The sequence below is a fragment of the Cervus elaphus genome, chromosome 14 (genome assembly GCF_910594005.1).
Source record: "Cervus elaphus chromosome 14, mCerEla1.1, whole genome shotgun sequence".
Lineage (NCBI taxonomy): Eukaryota > Metazoa > Chordata > Mammalia > Artiodactyla > Cervidae > Cervus > Cervus elaphus.
Window position 1 is genome coordinate 56,817,208 of NC_057828.1, and position 18,838 is coordinate 56,836,045.

At 39.3% G+C, this 18,838-nt stretch overlaps 1 protein-coding gene across 1 annotated transcript in view; it reads right to left on the bottom strand.

Moving 5' to 3' along the window:
• The window catches only part of SLC9C2 (solute carrier family 9 member C2 (putative)), an 83,410-nt gene that overhangs the window by 37,465 nt on the left and 27,107 nt on the right, over positions 1–18,838 (bottom strand). The window contains exons 8-12 of the mRNA XM_043922930.1: positions 16,205–16,348; positions 13,757–13,925; positions 8,562–8,643; positions 4,672–4,838; positions 4,004–4,102 (exon numbers count right to left, since the gene is read on the bottom strand). Of these exons, the coding sequence (XP_043778865.1) occupies positions 4,004–4,102; positions 4,672–4,838; positions 8,562–8,643; positions 13,757–13,925; positions 16,205–16,348 (661 nt within the window). The remainder of the gene's footprint in view (positions 1–4,003; positions 4,103–4,671; positions 4,839–8,561; positions 8,644–13,756; positions 13,926–16,204; positions 16,349–18,838) is intronic.

Consider the following 18,838-nt stretch of genomic DNA (forward strand, 5'->3'; position numbering starts at 1 on the left):
TGGAAAGCGGAAGATGTGCCTAATGAATTTATGAATCTGGCTAAAGAGATTTCTGGATTTCAAATATTCTAGAAATACTCAAGTGTCAACTTTTGAGGGGAATATAATTGCTTTACAATGTTGTGTTAGTTTCTGCTGTACAACATGAACAGCCATAAGGATAAACACATCCCCTCTTAAACCCCCCTCTCACCTCCGCCTGCTATCTCACCTGTCTAAGTTGTCATGGGGCACCAAGCTGAACTCCCATGCCATACAGCTGATTCCCATTAACTATTTTATACATGGTAGTGTATATATGTCAACCCGATTCTCCCAATTTGTCCCACCCTCCCTTTCCCCTCCTGTGCCCACGTCTGTTTCTCTACATCTGCATCTCTATTCTTGCTTTGGAAATGGTTCATCTGTACCTTTTTTCTAGATTCCACATGTATATGTTAATATACAAGATTTGTTTTTATCTCTAGCTGCATGCGATACTGTATGAGGAGAGAGGGGTAAACGAAAGGGTAACGAAAGTTCAATCTGTAAGCAGACATTACAGAAAATATAAAGAGGCCATGATTGGTTTGAAAACCAAACCCATTTTCCATCTGCAGTCTCTCCAGGTGGTAAAATGAAAATCAAATCTAGAGTTCTGCCAGTAAACTATGACCTCAGCTTCAAGATCAAGTCAAGGTTGTGGCTCAAGACCCTTGGATAAGACCACTTAAGAGGTTAAAGGCAGTGCTTAGTCTACCCTCTCAAGCAGACTAAAGGCTTTCTCAGACCCATATTGTCTGGTATGTGGCCTGTACGAAAAGGAATTACAGAGCAGAATAGACTACAATCAGACTCATTGAAAACACAGAGTTTTTAAGGAAATGGTATCAGGGTGGGCTTAAAAGATAATTAAGAGTTCTAAATGAATAGGAATTTCCATTTCTACTGGCAGAAATCAGTCTGAGAAGATCACTCAGTCACAAACATGAATTACATGCACGCATACTAAGTCACTTCAGTCGTGTCCAACTCTTTGCAACCCTATGGACAGTGCCTGCCAGGTTCCTCTCTGTCCATGGGATTCTCCAGGCAAGAATGTTGGAGTGGGTTACCATTCCCTTTCCCAAGGGATCTTCCCAACACAGAGATCAAACCCTCATCTCTTACATCTCCTGCATTGGGAGGTGGGATCTTTACCACTAGTGCCACATGGGAAGCCCAAACATGGGTTACCTCCTATGATAACAGAATGAGGAGAACCAGGTCATATGCCCAGCTGGATTTCAGAACTGCCAAGAACCAGTGATTAATCAATGCTTCCTGTTCTCTTCCTTCTTGAACAGAAGTGTCTGTTGATTACCACTGAAAGTTGGGATTGGGGATGGCAGTGGAGGTGGAGGCTGAGGAGACAGGTAACTTCTTTTTAGTCCACTGTTCTGTGTATCAAGAGGAATCATACTTAAAGAGAACCAACCAAGGAGCCTGAGCAATCCTAGACCAAATGAACATCATGAGGTAGCAGACTTTGGATCTGCTACCATAATGGGATAAAGCTTACCTGGGGCTGGTGGGGGGGGATACAGAGTCTTAGAAAAAGATGAGTGTGTTTTGCTTTGTACCTCGTCTGAAAGCTAAGTGAAGCGAAGTCGCTCAGTCGTGTCTGACTCTTTGCGACCCCATGGACTCTAGCCCACCAGGCTCCTCTGTCCATGGGATTCTCCAGGCAAGAATACTGAAGTGGGTTGCCATTTCCTTCTCCAGGGGATCTTCTGGACCTAGGGATCGAACCTATGTCTCCTGTTTGGCAGGCAGTTTCTTTACCACTGAGCCATCAGGGAAGCCCTTTGCTTTGTAGGACAGGTATAAATATATGTGGCCAGTGAGCAGAACCTGGTACATTATATGTGGTCACAAATTCTTTGCATCTCTTACCATCAAGAGTTTGAGTCTACTGTCCCAAGCCTTAAATTAAAGTGGCTTCATTTGCAAAGTCTGGTAGTAGGGTACTGACTCTCAGCTGTATGCCTCAGGTTACTTCTGTATGGCCTCTCATTCTTCAAAGGCTAGGCCAGCTTCCTTACATGACAATCTCAGGGTGGTATTCAAAGTGGAAGAAGGGGGAGGTTGCAAATCTCCTTAAGGCTCCAGTACATTCCCAAAGTCATTTGGCTTTGGTCAAAACAAGTCACAAGAGCAACCCAAGTTCAATGATGGTGAGGGATATAGACACTACCTCTCAATAGGAGATTGGTTTTACAAAGAATTCATGACCATACTTTATATCTCTGGGTAAGAACCTTCCAACATCTGAGAACATTTTAAATTAACTATAGAAATGCTTTTAAAATAATATAGTGTTAGTGTTTCTGTATTAAGGAGAAATATGTTCTTCAATAGAAAAAAAAAAAAAGAGGAATTTATAGGTTAAAAGAGACCTAGAGTACATATTCTGGGCTTCCCTGATGGCTCAGCAGTAAAGAATCCACCTGCAAGTCAGGAGCCACAGGAGATGCGGGTTTGATCCCAGGGTTAGGAAGATCCCCTGCAAGAGGGCGTGACAACCCACTTTGGTATTCTTGCCTTGAAAATCCCATGGACAGAGAAGCCTGGCGGGCTGCAGTCCATAGGGTCGCAAAGAGTCATACTCAACTGAAGCAATAGCACGCACGCAAGCAAAGTACTACTCATTAATTGCAATATATGATTTCATTGAAATGCAATTTAAAGATGTAAACTGGAACTATGCATTGATCACATTTATGAGATAACTGAAAATCTGATCATCGACCAATATTTGATGTTATTAAGAAATTAATCTTTAGGCACAATGTTAGTATTTTACTGTTTTTTAAGACTTTAAAATTTCAAGATACATACTGAAATATTTGCAGATGAAATGATATATTCAATAACATCTGGGATTTGTTTCAAAATAACCAGGGAGATGCGGGAGTGACTGAGGGTATAGATGGGGCAGGGCTGGTCATGTGTGGATTTTCGTGAAGGCTGAGTGATAGGTACATGGAGGTTCAGTACGTTATTTTATCTACTTTTGTATGCGTTAGAAATTTTTCATAATAGATTCTAAAATGAAAATAAAACAGATGTACAGAACAGACTTTTGGACTCTGTGGGAGAAGGCGAGGGTGGGATGTTCTGAGAGAATAGCATTGAAACAAGTATACTATCAAGGGTGAAACAGATCATGAGCCCAGGTTGGATGCATGAGACAAGTGCTCAGGGCTGGTGCACTGGGAAGACCCAGACGGATAGGATGGGGAGGGAGGTGGGAGGGGGGATCGGGATGGGGAACACATGTAAATCCATGGCTGATTCATGTCAATGTATGGCAAAAACCACTACAATATTGTAAAGTAATTAGCCTCCAACTAATAAAAATAAATGAAAAAAATTAAAAAAATAAAATGAAAATAAAAAGGAAGGATTCTGGGCATAATGAGCATTTTATATACTTGTAAATTTTAATAAAATTTGTACTATTAGAATAAAACCCCAGTTTTAAATGTACAATTTGATAAGTTGATTCAAACTTGATTTTATCTCATAATCTATGTTTACATTATAACATTCAAATATTAAATCTTAAATATTTTAAGAGAATGTTTGATTCATTATATTTATTCTAGCCTATTAGATTTACAAGAGTTAAATAAGCATTTGAGAACATTTTATATAAATGGAACTCACATACTTAAATCTGTGAAAGTAGTTTCAAATATTTGAAGATGTTTAATTATGTAAATGGCACAAAATATTATTCAAAGGTTCCCTAAAAGTGAACTGCTAAAATTTGCTAGACTTAGAAATAGAATAAGGTTTGTAACTTGAATTTAAAGCCTTAGAAATTTATTTTTCTAACTTTCATAAATCAAACATAAAGTTTAACAACCAATCAAAAGGTGAACATTTTTCTAGTCACCTGAAAACCATATGTAAGAATTAAAAACACTGCAAGAATAAAATACATAAATAAAAAGCAGATTATGTGAAGGATACTAACTATTTGTATCATAACTACATGCAATCGGGCTTCTTCTAGTAAAACTTCATCTGTTGGGAACTCTTCCTTCGACTTATTGTCAGTTGAAACATGAGGAGTCTAAACAGACAGAGATAGATTTAAAAATAAGTAAAAAGGATTAGGAGCTGTCAAACACTGCTTGACCAAGATTCCAATAACTCAAATCAGAATTGCTAAAATGAAGGGCTGTGTGTAAGTGAAAAACATTCTCCATGTTAGAAATGTTGCTTTCAATTGTGGTGAAGTAACTATTCATTTGGGGAGATTTAGAAGCCAAATTCTTCCCCAAACCGGTCTATGCTTGACTGCTCTCTGAAGCTGCCTGTGTTTTCTGCTTTTGAATAGTACTTGTACAGGGAGAGATCACTCACTTCCTCAACCAGCTGGACAATATCACCCTGGCAGAGGCCATTCATAGTTACTCAATCAGCCTATTTGTAAAAACTTCTTGTATTTGGCAAATAAGGCTAGATCACCAACATCTGTTCAGAGACAGAATTCAGAGTATTTTGGCTGATAGAAAAAAGCTAGTAAATGTATCTCTCTTCAGTATCCTGACCTGTAACCAACAGAATCAAGTTTTGCACAATAAACAAAAGAAACAGAGAGAAAGGGAAAAGGACAGTTTTTGCCAGGAATCAACTCACAGGAATGATGTATTCAATCTTTGTTTTTTCTTCTACTAAGGTCCAATTAACATTTGTCAAAAGTTTTTCTGTTTTAAATAAAGTTATTCTGCTCTGTATCATCTCCTGGATGTGCTTAATGGCATTTTGCATGGCCATCTGTCTTGGAATGGAAAGGGCACACAAATCTATGACAAAGAAAAGGAAGGACCTTAATAAAATAGTGAAGAATGCACAGGGAATTGAAATGTTGCATGATGTAGTGAAATCTTAGCATCACCTGCAGAGCCAAACCAGAGTGCTTAGAGCAAGGACAACTATTTGTCCAAAAATTTCCAGAAATTACCCAACTACCCATTTCCTTTCGGCTGTGCAGCTCAACTTTATCTGACCCAACTGCTAAAGAATATTTTCTTAGTTTCTTTTTGTTTCCTATAACTAGAAACATGACTCACTATTTCAAGTCATCCAGTCAGTATTTCTCAAAGTATGGAAAATTACCTGTACCTTCTACAGGTAGAAGAATTGCCTGTTGAATTATTCCTGGGCTTTACCCTATGTCTGGAGAACCTGATTGGCCTGAGAACTTTCATTTTAGCAACTTCTTCAACTGATTCTCATACATAATAAAATTTAAAGACCACTGCAATAGAGACGCCTCCAATTTAACATCTCTGTTTCCTGACCAGCAAATCTTTATATCCAAAATTTGTGGCATGTAATCCTGAAGTATCAACTTGAAGTTACAGCTATCAAGCTTGCTTACCAAAAGGAGAAATTTAATTAGTGAGTGAGCTCAGCCTACACACTCAGAATTCCATCTCAATAAAACTGTTCTCAATAAAAAACAAGATTCTACTGTATAGCATAGGGAACTACACTCAACATCCTATGTAAAACATAATGGAAAAGAATACAAAAACGAATGTGCACATATGTATAAATGAATCACTCTGCCGTACAGCAGAAACTTAACAAAACATTGTAAATAAACTGTACATCAATTAAATGTTAATCTCTTTATAACTGCACATGAGATGTCTCAAATAGTTTAAAATGTTATTAAAATGTTTCAGTTTAACTTTATTGCATTCTCTACAGGACACTGTGGTGTTTGATATTTGAAATTTTCAGGGATTCAAAAAGATTTGAAATCACATCCCTCTCAGTTCTCTATGGTCCAGAGCAAAGATGCATTTGACTGCATGCTAAAGAGTTAGAGTGTGTCAGCTTTGGATTTAAAATTCCCATGGCATAGAGCACACAAGGAGAAAGTTTACTGATTTGCATAATTACATCCCACCCATTAGGATGAGCAACAGCCACTTTCCAGTTGCTCTGGGAAAACACGGGTATAAGGGGACTGATTGGTTGTACCAGTACATTTGAATGAACTCCTGTGTTTAAGATGATTCTGGAAGAATATGAGGATGAATCTTTTCCTCGCTCTTCTTTTTTTTAAATTTTATCGAAGTATAGTTGATTTACAATGTTGTGTTTAATTTCTGCTGGACAGCAAAGTGATAGTGTTATATATATACATGAGTGAGTGAAAGTTGCTCAGTCGTGTCCAACTCTTTGCGATCCTATGGACTATACAGTCCAGTGGAATTCTCCAGGCCAGAATACTGGGAGTGGGTAGCCTTTCCCTTCTCCAGGGGATCTTCCCAACCCAGGGATCAAACCCAGGTCTCCCGCATTGCAGGTGGATTCTTTATCAGCTGAGCCACAAGGGAAGCCTTGCCCTAATACACACACACACACACATATATATACACATATTCTGCATATTCTTTTCCATTATGATTTATCACAAGATATTGAATATAGTTCCCTGTGCTATAGAGTAGGACTTTGTTGTTTATCCATCTTTATATGTAAAGGTTTATGTCTGCTAATCCCAAACTCCCAGTCCTTCCCTCCCTTCCCTCTTGGCAACCACAAGTCTGTTCTCTATATCTGTAAGCCTGTTTTTGTTTCATAAATGTGTTCATGTGTGTCTTATTTTTATTAGATTCCACATATAAGTGATATCATATAGTATTTGTTTTTCTCTTTATGACTTACTTCACTTAGTATGACAAGCTCTAGATTCAGAGGATGGATCTCTCAAAAGCATTAGACCAGGTGGATGAAGCTAATTTGAAATTCTTCCTGATAAAATTCAGCTTTGTCAATTACATGCTAACATGCGAGTAATTCTAGAAAGGATGAGCATCGATTCTGAGGATAAAGTACATGCCATACATATTTGTTTCATAATGAAAATTCTGAGGTTCAGTTAATACAATAAAAAAAATTGTATGGGAAGAAAAGGAGAAGAAAAAAATATTTCCATGATAGTAAAACCTCTTGATCTTGTTTCTGAGTATCAGAGTAAGAGCAATCTCAAGCAAACAAGCAAGGGAGAAAACCAGAGGCTATGTCATAAGCCAAGAGAGCAGAATGGGTCTGGATCTCTGAAAGCCTATAAAAATTGGTGGGAAGGGAGGTGTAAGCAAACCTTCAGGGATCGGGTTAACTTCACTCACACTCAAGCGTAGCAAGCTCGTGCTGGCCCAAGCACAACTTTCCACTACAAACAAGAGCAAACCCCATGACTAAGGGAGAAGGAGCGCTGCCAAAACTCTGCCCCATTTACTAGTCCTATTCGTACCCTGGAGCCCTGGACTTTGAGGTCAGCTTTCACAAGAAGCTCTGCCATAGTGTTGATGAGGCACAGTTTCAGGAGTGGGCAGAACTATGGGAAGACACAAGCAGAGAAGCTGGATTCACCAGGCTATTTCTCTGTTTATAAGAACTCTCCTTCCTCAGTAACCTTCCATCAACCTCTCCCAAGTTCCATACCTTCCAAGAAACCTTCTGATTATTAATTTGATTTATTAACAAAATTGGTATTTAGAGGTGAATACCCTGAATAATGATCACAATTATTTCAGACATAGAAAGAAATCATCCTTATTATAAATTAATAAATTTATTTTCTGCTGCATTTCTATTCTCCTGGGAGTGCAACAGATGTAAATTTCCAGCCATCTGATTAATTCTAGACACTCTGACAAAATCAGGCCTCTGCACCAGCAAACCTGAGGATCAGGCCATGGGACACTGGATGATACTAAGGCCCTACTCCTCCAAGACTCTGTGTAACTCTGCCCCACCCTCTCTCTCCTCATGGACTCCACTGCCACTGATTATCTTATCCTGATTTCTCTATTGATCATGGGCTTTTTTGTGATTTTATTATATTTATATACTTTATTATCAACAGCTTCACATTTTTTCTAGAAATAGGCAACTCTGGCAGAGCCTGCTTACTGCTCCCCTTCATTCTCCTCTTCTTCTTTTCCCAATAGAATCTCCATGCTTTGGCTAAGCACATGACCGGTCAGTTAAGATAGTACTTCCCATCTTCCTTTGCCCTTGTGTGCCCATGAGACTAAGTTCTGGCCAATGGACTGTGAGTGGTAATGATATGTACAACTTCAGGAAGCAGAAGGAAGCTTCTTTAAATAAGCTCCTTACTCTCCATTGACACCATCACCACCACCATCACTCCCACCCCATTTTCCCTTTCTAGCTGATTGGATTGAAGATAACAGTGACTGTGAGCCCACTTCCACCCTGCAGACAAGAGCAACATTCTGGGAAGCAGAAGAGGAATGAAAGAAGGATTTGAAATCTCTGGACAACCTCGTAGGACAGAACCATCCCACTCTTCTTGATTTTCTGATGGGGGGTGGTGGGAAACAACTTCTGTCTTGTTTAAGGCACTCTTAATGTGGTTTCTATTAACAGGGAGTGGATGAAAACTGAGTTATTTCATGATCAATTCCTTGAGCTCCAGAAGAAATGTCCCACCTCCAGCAACAATCTATCCGCATTATTCTTCCTGGTTAAGTAGACTTTACCTAATGTCCTGGCCAAACGAGTCATCATGTATGAATTTATTCCCAAGGTCATTAAGGATATTACTTGTATGTACAATATAAACTGAAAGAAAAAACACACACACATTAATAAGTTCTCCAAAGGGTATCATTGTTCAACTGATCACCAACAAAATTCTACCTTAATCCACACTTTTAAATCCTACCTCTGATAAGTAAGAAGAGGCAAAAGGGCTGTTTTGGGGCAGGAAATTCAGCAACAGCAGGCAGTGGTGACAGGGAAGTGCACCCACCGCAAGTATTTACTACATAAAGCCTTACAAGAAGCTCTGAAGAAGCAGACAGGAACTGTAGTGGGGTTCAGAGAGGCACCGCACAGAAGCATAACCACATTTGTAGATCTTGGCTCTGCCATTTACTAACCATGGAATTTAAGGCCAGTGAACTCAACTACTCTTAAGTTTCAACATCCTTTACTGAAACATGGAGTTAACAGCAGTGTGTTTTCAGAGAGTATTTCCCAAATGACTGATCTTATTTAATAAGCACGTGAAGTACTTCTTAAAGACACTGACTCCCTGGTTAATTCCCTGCAGATTCTGATTCTGTAGGTCTGGAGTGGCATCAAACAGATTCGCAACATCAGACAGATTTGGGAAACACTGGAAAATGATACTCACATGTTAGTTAACATTTCATTGTCTTGGTTTTAGGCCAATTCCCTGCACAAAATAAAACTGAGGGACCTCAAATATTGGTCATTATTTTTTTCCTCTGGAACATGGAAGGACCCAACCCCCCTGCAAAACCACAGGTATGTTTGGACTCCAAATGCATTTCCAGACCATGCCCACAGACCTGGAGAGTAAATCCTCAGGAAAGATGGTGAGGATTATGATACTCCATTATTTTTTAAAGCACTATTAAAAAATCAGCTTTCTCTTTTGGGAGTTAGGGTGCCTGAGTTCTTTCACTAACATGCTATTTTTGTTTGTTTGTTTTTGGTTTCCTCACATACAAGATGAGGGAGGTGATACTTGCTCCTTCCAGAAAAGACATTTGAAAAACCACTGTACTCCTAGGATCTTCTAGGACAGGAGTAAAAGAGCAAAGAAGGGAAAATTCTGTACTTGCAGTAGGATAAGATCAAAAAACTCTGTACATTTACCTGCAAATTAAGGTTCGTTGGGAGGTGGGTAGTGTTCTTTCTTTATGTAACAATTTTTTTTGGAATGGAATATTTTTAAAGTCTTTATTGAATTTGTTACAATATTGTCTCTGTTTTATGTTTTGGCTTCTTGGCCCCAATGGAAGTGGGATCTTAGCTTTCTGAATAAGGATCAAACCCGCACCCCCGGCATTGGAAGGTAAAGACTTAACCACTGGATTACCAAGGAAGTCCTGATGGGTAGTGCTCTTATTTCACATTATTTAGGTGCTTTTCACCCTCCCAGGTGTAGGTTTGGGATTCACCTCACCAGGAAGTGGCAGGGGTATCCTGGGGACTTCTAGGAACTTCTAACGACTTATCCAGCAAGCTCACAGAGTACTGTCACAAATACCAAGGTATGCTAACACTGTCAGCAGATGTTCTGGGCTCTCTGGACCTTCCCTGGCATCCCACTGATGCTGCCACTGCCTGATTTCCCACTGGCCTGGAAATCCACTGGGTGGCCCATGGAGAAAAGGTTTTGAGAGAGAGTAGAAAGGAAACCAAGTTCTGTCTTGCACTGTGGATAATGTAGCCTAGGCCAAAATTTTTAAGAAATTAATTTTTATTTAGCCCTAAATGACATAAAGAATGAATGAAGAGACAGAGCCAAAGCAAAAGCAACACCCATTTGTGGATGTGACTAGTGATGGAAGTAAAGTCCAATGCTGTAAAGAGCAATACTGCACAAGAACCTGGAATGTTAGGTCCATGAACCAAGGCAAGTTGGAAGTGGTCAAATAGGAGATGGCAAGAGTGAACGTCAACATTTTAGGAATCAGAGAACTAAAATGAACTAGGATGGGTGAATTTAACTCAGATGACCGTTCTATCTACTACTGTGGGCAAGAATCCCTTAGAAGAAATGGAGTAGTCATCACATTCAACAAAAGAGTTCAAAATGCAGTCCTGGGATGCAATCTCAAAAACAACAGAATGATCTCTGTTGGTTTCTAGGGCAAACCATTCAATATCACAGTAATCCAAGTCTATGCCCCAACCAATAATGCTGAAGAAGCTGAAGTTGAACAGTTCTGTGAAGAACCTACAAGACTTTCTAGAACTAACACCAAAAAAGATGTCCTTTTCATGATAGGGGACTGGAATCCAAAGTAGGAAGTCAAGAAATACTTGGAGTAACAGGCAAATTTGGCCTTGGAGTACAGAATGAAGCAGGGTAAAGGCTAATAGAGCTTTGCCAAGAGAACACAACTGACATAGCAAACACCCTCTTCCAACAGCACAAGAGAAGATTATACATCGACATCACCAGATGGTCAATGCCGAAATCAGATTGATTAAATTCTTTGCCACCAAATATGGAGAAGCTATATACAGTCAGCAAAAACAAGACCAGGAGCTGACTGTGGCTCAGATCATGAACTCCTTATTGCCAAATTCAGAAAAGTGGGGAAACCACTAGACCATTCAGGTATGACCTAAATCAAATCCCTTACAATTATACAGTGGAAGTGAGAAATAGATTCAAGGGATTAGCTCTGATAGACACAGTGCCTGAAGAACTATGGACGGAGGTTCGTGACATTGTACAGGAGGCAGGGATCAAGACCATCCCCAAGAAAAAGAAAGGCAAAATGACTGTCTGAGGAGGCCTTATAAATAGCTGTGAAGAGAAGTAAAAGGCAGAGGAGAAAAGGAAAGATATATCCATTTGAATGCAGAATTCCAAAGAATAACAAAGAGACATAAGAAAGCCTTCCTCAGTGATCAATGCAAAGAAATAGAGGAAAACAATAGAATGGAAAGACTAAAGATCTCTTCAAGTGATGGAGGGATACCAAGGGAAAGATACCATGCATCTTTTCATGCAAAGATGGGCTCAATAAAGGACAGAAATGGTATGGACCTAACAGAAGCATAATATATTAAGAGGGGGTGGCAAGAATACACAGAAGAACTATACAAAAAGTTCTTCACGACCCAGATAATCAGGATGGTGTGATCACTCACCTAGAGCCAGACATCCTGGAGTGTGAAGTCAAATGGGCTTTAGGAAGCATCACTATGAGCAAAGCTAGTGGAGATGATGGAATTCCAGTTGAGCTATTTCAAATCCTAAAAGATGATGCTGTGAAAGTGCTGCACTCAATATGCCAGCAAATTTGGAAAACTCAACAGTGGCCACAGACTGGAAAAAGTCAGTTTTCATTCCAACCCCAAAGAAAGGTAATGCCAAAGAATGCTCAAACTACCACACAATTGCACTAATCTCACACGCTAGTAAAGTAATGCTCAAAATTCTCCAAGCCAGGCTTCAACAGTATGTGAACCATGAAATTCCAGATGTTCAAGCTGGATTTAGAAAAGACAGAGGAACCAGAGATCAAATTGCCAACATCCACTAGGTCATTGAAAAAGCAAGAGTTCCAGAAAAACATCTACTTCTGCTTTATTGACTACATCAAAGCCTTTGACTGTGTGGATCACAACAAACTGTGGAAAATTCTGAAAGAGATGGGAATACCAGACCACCTGACCTGCCTCTCGAGAAATCCGTACGCAGGTCAGGAAGCAACAGTTAGAACTGGACATGGAACAACAGACTGGTTCCAAACAGGAAAAGGAGTATGTCAAGGCTGTATATTGTCACCCTGCTTGTTTAATTTACATGCAGGGTACATCATGAGAAACGCTGGGCTGGAAGAAGCACAAGCTGAAGTCAAGATTGCCAGGAGAAATATCAATAACCTCAGATATGCAGATGACACCACCCTTATGGCAGAAAGCAAAGAAGAACTAAAGAGCCTCTTGATGAAAGTGAAAGAGGAGAGTGAAAAAGTTGGCTTAAAGCTCAACATTCAGAAAACTAAGATCATGGCATCTGGTCCCATCACTTCATGGCAAATAGATGGGGAAACAGTGGCTGACTTTATTTTTGGGGGCTTCAAAATCACTACAGATAGTGACTGCAGCCATGACATTAAAAGATGCTTCCTCCTTGGAAAAAAAGTTATGACCAATGGAGACAACATATTAAAAAGCAGAGAGTTACTTTGCCAACAAAAGTCCATCTAGTTAAAGCTATGGTTTTTCCAGTAGTTATGTATGGATATGAGAGTTGAACTATAAAGAAAACTGAGTGCCAAAGAATTGATGCTTTTGAACTGTGCTGTTGGAGAAGACTCTTGAGAGTCCCTTGGACTGCAAGGAGATCCAACCTAAAGGAAATTAGTCCTGAATATTCATTGGAAGGACTGATGCTGAAGCTGAAACTCCAATACTTTGGCCACCTAATGTGAAGAACTGACTCATTTGAAAAGACCCTGATGCTGGGAAAGATTGAAGGTGGGAGGAGACGGGGATGACAGAGGATGAGATGGTTGGATGGCATCACCGACTCAGTGGACATGAGTTTGAGTAAACTCTGGGAGTTGGAGATGGACAGGGAATCCTGGCAAGCTGCAGTCCGTGCATTGCAAAGAGTTGAACTCGACTGAGCAACTGAACTGAAAAGATATAAATATTAACTAGATCCTTAATTCAAACATTTATAAAGTCCTTTTTTCCTTAGTATATTTAATAAGCATTTCAGTTTTCACTCTGATGCTATAGGAACTAGAATGCTCTAGCTAGGTTATTGGTTTTTTCATACTTTCTGAAAGGTCTTGAAAAACAGCATTTGTATGTTCAACAACACCTACTGTACAGTTACTAAGCTGTCAGGTGTTTTACTAAGCATCACTGCGATCCTCAACTTGAAGTCCCACAAGTCTAAACTCACCCAAGATCACTCAACCTGTGAATGGTGAGGCCAGAATTCAATTCCCAAGTGTATCTGACTCCCACAGCCATCACCACTACTTATATTTGATCCCTTTCACACTGTCAACATAAACTTTCCTCCATAAGTTCCTTTCTACTTAAAAGAATGCATTTTCCAAATCTAGTTTTTCAAATGGTTAACTTTCATTATTGGGTACTATGAAAAGTGCTACAAAATAAAAATGAGTAAATATGAATAATCATGGGATATGACTTTTCTTACCAGCTCTGGTGACTCTACTGTTTGTTCAGCCAGATTATGAACTTCAGGAGCAAAGAGTAAGCTAAAAACTCCTTTAATTCCAGACCATGCTATAACAATTCCCCACCTCCAGTTGTACTCATAACTTGAATGCATCAGAATAGGGCTTACTAACACAACAGTAACAAACCTGTTGAAAGAAAAACATTTAGTTTAAATCACGCCTTATGTATTCATGTGTTTTGGTTTTTTTTTTTTTTTTTGTATGGTTGATACTTTGTAGTAAATACTAAATTTCATGAAAAATTTTTCAGAAAAGAGAAGTCAATCCAGTTTATTAATAAGTTGTTCAAACTTTCTGGGACTAACTAAATCTACTTTCTAAATTTTGCATATAATACTCAAATCTTGAAAAATAAGGCTAGAAGCTCTATACAAGTATAAGAAATTATCATTAATACTAGTGTGTCCTGTTTAGGATTTTGGTAGTAAATCCATGCAGGGAAACTTCTTCAGATAACATTGACAAGCTCTCTGGAAGGTCATGACAGGATTCAGAAATTAGACCAGGAGGACCTGTCATGAGGAAAAAGTAAAATCATTGTAGACACTTTAATAAATTTAGCTCAACCAAATTTTTTTGAGCTGCTACAGGAAAGTGAAGGTGAAAGTTGCTCAGTCATGTCCGACTGTTTGCAACCCTATGGATATACAGTCCTTGGAGTTCTCCAGGCCAGAATACTGGAGTGGGTAGCCATTCCCTTCTCCAGGGGATCTTCCCAACCCAGGGATTGAACCCAGGTCTCCCGCATTGCAGGCAGATTCTTAACCAGCTGAGCCACCCCAAGAATCATATACTAAATCACACAAATAATTTCTATTCCTGCCTCCTTTCACTATAGATTATTTTTCTATAGGACGCTATGCTAAAATTTAGATTCTATCTGTAATAGACTTGCATCTCATTGTCCTTCAAATGAGATTTCAGCAGAAATACAACTGATAAATTTCAGCTTCAAAAAAGATATTGTGTATCAGTCACTTAGCTATGAATTTCATAAGACAATTTAGAGGATTCCTGTTATCCACAATTTGCCACCTATAATATATATAATTAATTTGGGCAAACTCTTCATGATCTACAGCTCCTCCTGGTCTAATTTCTGAATCCTGCCATGACCTTCTAAGGAGCTTGTCAGTGGCTCAGACAGTAAAGAATTCACCTGCAATGCAGGAGACCTGGGTTCGATCCTTGGGTTGGGAACATCCCCTGGAGGAGGGCATGGCAGCCCATTCTATTATTCTTGCCTGGAGAATCCCCATGAACAGAGGAGCCTGGTGGGCTACAGTCCACAGGGTCGCAAAGAATCAGACATGACTGAGAGACTTAGCACAGCACAGCACCTCCACCTTGCATTTAAGTCTTCTGCAAAGTAATTAGCTACATTTTCAGCCTTACTGAAAGATTTTTCTTTAAAATACCATTGAGTCCAGATGAAATAGAACAACTGATGTCATTTCCCGATATCAAAAAGAGAAAGGCAGTTTAGCAAAGGCTCTGGAGTCAGTCTACTTAGGTTCACATTTAGACTTTTATTACTATGAAACCTTAAGCAAGTTATTTAACCTCTTCAAGCCTCAATTTCTTCATCTGTAAAATGGAAAAATAATAGTCACTGAATTGCCTCAAAGGACTTTCATGAAGATTCAACTAAATGAAGTAACATTCATAGGGCTTAGAATGATGTTTAGAGGGTGATCTGCACTTAACACATGCTAGCAATGATTACGACATCCAGACCTTTGTTTGACTCACCATCTCCAAAACATTTTTCTCAATAAGTCTCTTTACAGCAGAAAGCGAAGAGGAACTAAAGAGTCTCTTGATGAAGGTGAAAGAGGAGAGTGCAAAACCTGGCTTAAACTCAACATTCAGAAAACTAAGATCATGGCAGCTGGTCCCATCACTTCACAGCAAATAGATGGGGAAACAATGGAAACCGTGACACACTTTATTTTCTTGTGACATACTGTGCACAGTTAATGTTAAATAAATGGCTTTATCATAGTTATGACAATAATAAATGATGATGAAGACAACAAAATGTTAGGAGCCATTAATCTGGTTGCTGGGGTGCTCACACTTAAACATGTTGAAACAGTTTCCTGCATCCCATCTCCAGAGATACAAATCAGTTAAATGGGATGGGCCCATGAATTTGCATCTCTATCGAGCTCATGGGTTATGCTGATGCTCCTGTTCTGCCCCTTCTCTCTTTACAGATGAAACCTTGAAGAGTAAATAGACTTTCCCTTAGTTGCACAGCAAGCTATTGTCAGGACCTTGACAACAATACAGGTTTCCTGACTGCATGTCCATAGCTCCTTTTGCTATAACCCACTTCTCAATTCTAATTCTGGACTTGAGAACCTGAGTCCAATAAGCAAACTTTAAATTATAATCCTTACCTTACAAAATTCACTGTTACAAATAAGATAGACATGAAAACTACAGTGTGAAATTGAAAATCTTTGATTTGTCCACATCCAATTACAATGCCAAAGAAAGTGTATATTAAATGTTGGAATATACATGAAAACATTATTAGAAACCTAGGATAAATGGAAAGGAAATCACACTTTAAGGGATGTGCTTTTTTTAAATAATTTCCTTTTCACATAAAAGCATCTATCACATATGTACCACTCTTGTCTTAGTAGAGGTCTTTGCCTCCATCACCACTAATATCAACATTTAAAAACTATTCTGTTGGAATCAGAAACAGACTCACAGATATAGAGAACAAACTAGTGGTTACCAGTGGGGAGAAAGAAGAGCAAGACAGGAGTAGGGGATTAAGAGATAAAAACTACTATGTATAAAATAAATAAGCCACAAAGATATATAGCACAGGAAAATATAGCCATTATTTTATAAAAACTTTAAATGGAGTAAAAACTATAAAAATATTGAGTCACTACATTGTATTATGTTAAGATTAATACATATTATAAATAAACTATACCTAAATAAAAATTAATGAATTTCATTAAAAGTATTTTGTTGGAACTAAAATACATCGTTTCATATTACAGTCACCTTCATCACACCAATATCTGTGGGCTGCCTCTCTTGCAGCAGAGTAGTAAGATAGAGGCAGAAAAATAAAGATCCGCACTCCCCCCCACCCCCCACCAAGTTGGTGATGTGGCGATTTTGCTGAGATGAGTTGGCAGCATATCCATGTCAGACCCATGACTGAAACCACAGCTGAGGCTGCGGCAAGGAGCCCCCTGTCTGGTCAACCCTGACTTTGTACTAGCTGACTGGATCCCCTCAACATTCTGCACTACTTCTCCCGTTGTGATTTGCATGAAAGTCCTTTATCCAGTATTCTTGTCTGGAGAATCCCATGGACAGAAGAACCTGGAGGGCTATAGATCACAGGGTCACAAAGAGGTGGACATGACTGAGTGACAGAGCAGGCACACTCACGCCCTTATATTGTTTTTTAATTTATTTTTTTAACTGAAGGATAATTGCTTTACAGAATTTTGTGGTTTTCTGTCATACATCAATAAGAACCAGCCATAGGTACACCCATGTCCCCTCCCTCCCAAACCTCCCTTCCATCTCCCTCCCTATCCTCCCCTTCTAGATTGTCACAGAGCACCTGTTTGAGTTCCCTGAGTCAGACAGCAAATTCCCATTGGTTATCTATTTTACATATGGTAATGTAAATTTCTATGTTACTCTCTCCATACATCCTACCCTCTCCCTCCTCCCCTTCCCTCAGGTCCATAGGTCTGTCTTCTATGTCTGTTTCTCCACTGCTGCCCTGAAAAGAAACTCATCAGTACCATCTTCTTAGATTCCATATATATGCATCAGTATATGATATTTATATTTCCCTTTCTGACTTACTTCACACTATATAAGAGGCTTATTAGAACTGACTCAAATGCATTCCTTTTTATGGCTGAGTAGCATTCCATTGTATATATGTACCACAGCTTCTTCATCCATTCATCTGTCAGCGGACATCTAGGTTACTTCCATGTTCTAGCTATTGTAAATAGTGCTGCAATGAACATTGGAGTACATGTGTCTTTTTCAATTTTGGTTTCCTCAGAATATATGCCTAGTAGTGGGATTGCTGGGTTATATGGGTACACTCATGCCCTTATCTTGAAGGTCCCTTCTGTCTGATTTCTCATCTACCAAATTCCTAAAGATGTTGTGAGGCTGACTCTAATCCCATACTCTTCAGGAAAAATATCCTCAGCACGCTCGCTGGACATGATCCTCCTCTGAGTCCTCACAGTGCCAGTCATCTACAACACTATGGTTCTCAAGCAGAGAAGCACATTAGGAGCACCCAAATTGCTTTCCAAAAATCTACATGTCTTGTGACTTTCCTGGCCTTCCAGCGGTTAGGATTTTTCCTTCTAATGCTGAGGGTATGGGCTCAATTCCTGGTCTGGGAGCTAAGAACCCACGTCTCGCAGCCAAAAAACCAAAACATAAAACAGAAGCAATGTTGTAACAAATTCAATAAAGACTTTAAAAATGGTCCACATTAAAAAAAAAAACTTAAAAAAAGCAAAAACAAAAATCTACACATCTAGTCCCACCTCCAAAGATTCAGTGCTTAGGGCGTGAGGCTGCTCTGGCTCCATGTGGTATCACACCTGGGTCTGGGCCAGGTCTGACTTGTACAGTCAGATCTCAAGTCCTGCCCCTTCTTGAACTCCTCTATTCAGACCTCCCCTTTCAGAGGACTGGGTGACCATCTGTCTGTCCCACAAACCAGTCTCCCTATAGGTAGGCCTTAAGATCTACACTGGGAAAGAAGCGTTAGGAAGCCTCATTTTAGCTGCAGATAGAAACCATGTTCTCTGATACAGCATTACTCCAATCAAGCAGACAGTCCAAATCTCTACCTGACTCCTGTCACTTAATTCAATTGATTCAGAACTCCTAGCAGAAAAGGGTATCAGTGGGACCTCAAACCCCGAAGCTTAGTTTTATCAAAATTCAGAAATGATGGAATAACTGACTGAATAGAAGAATTTTTAAAATGTCTCCACAGGACCTTAAGA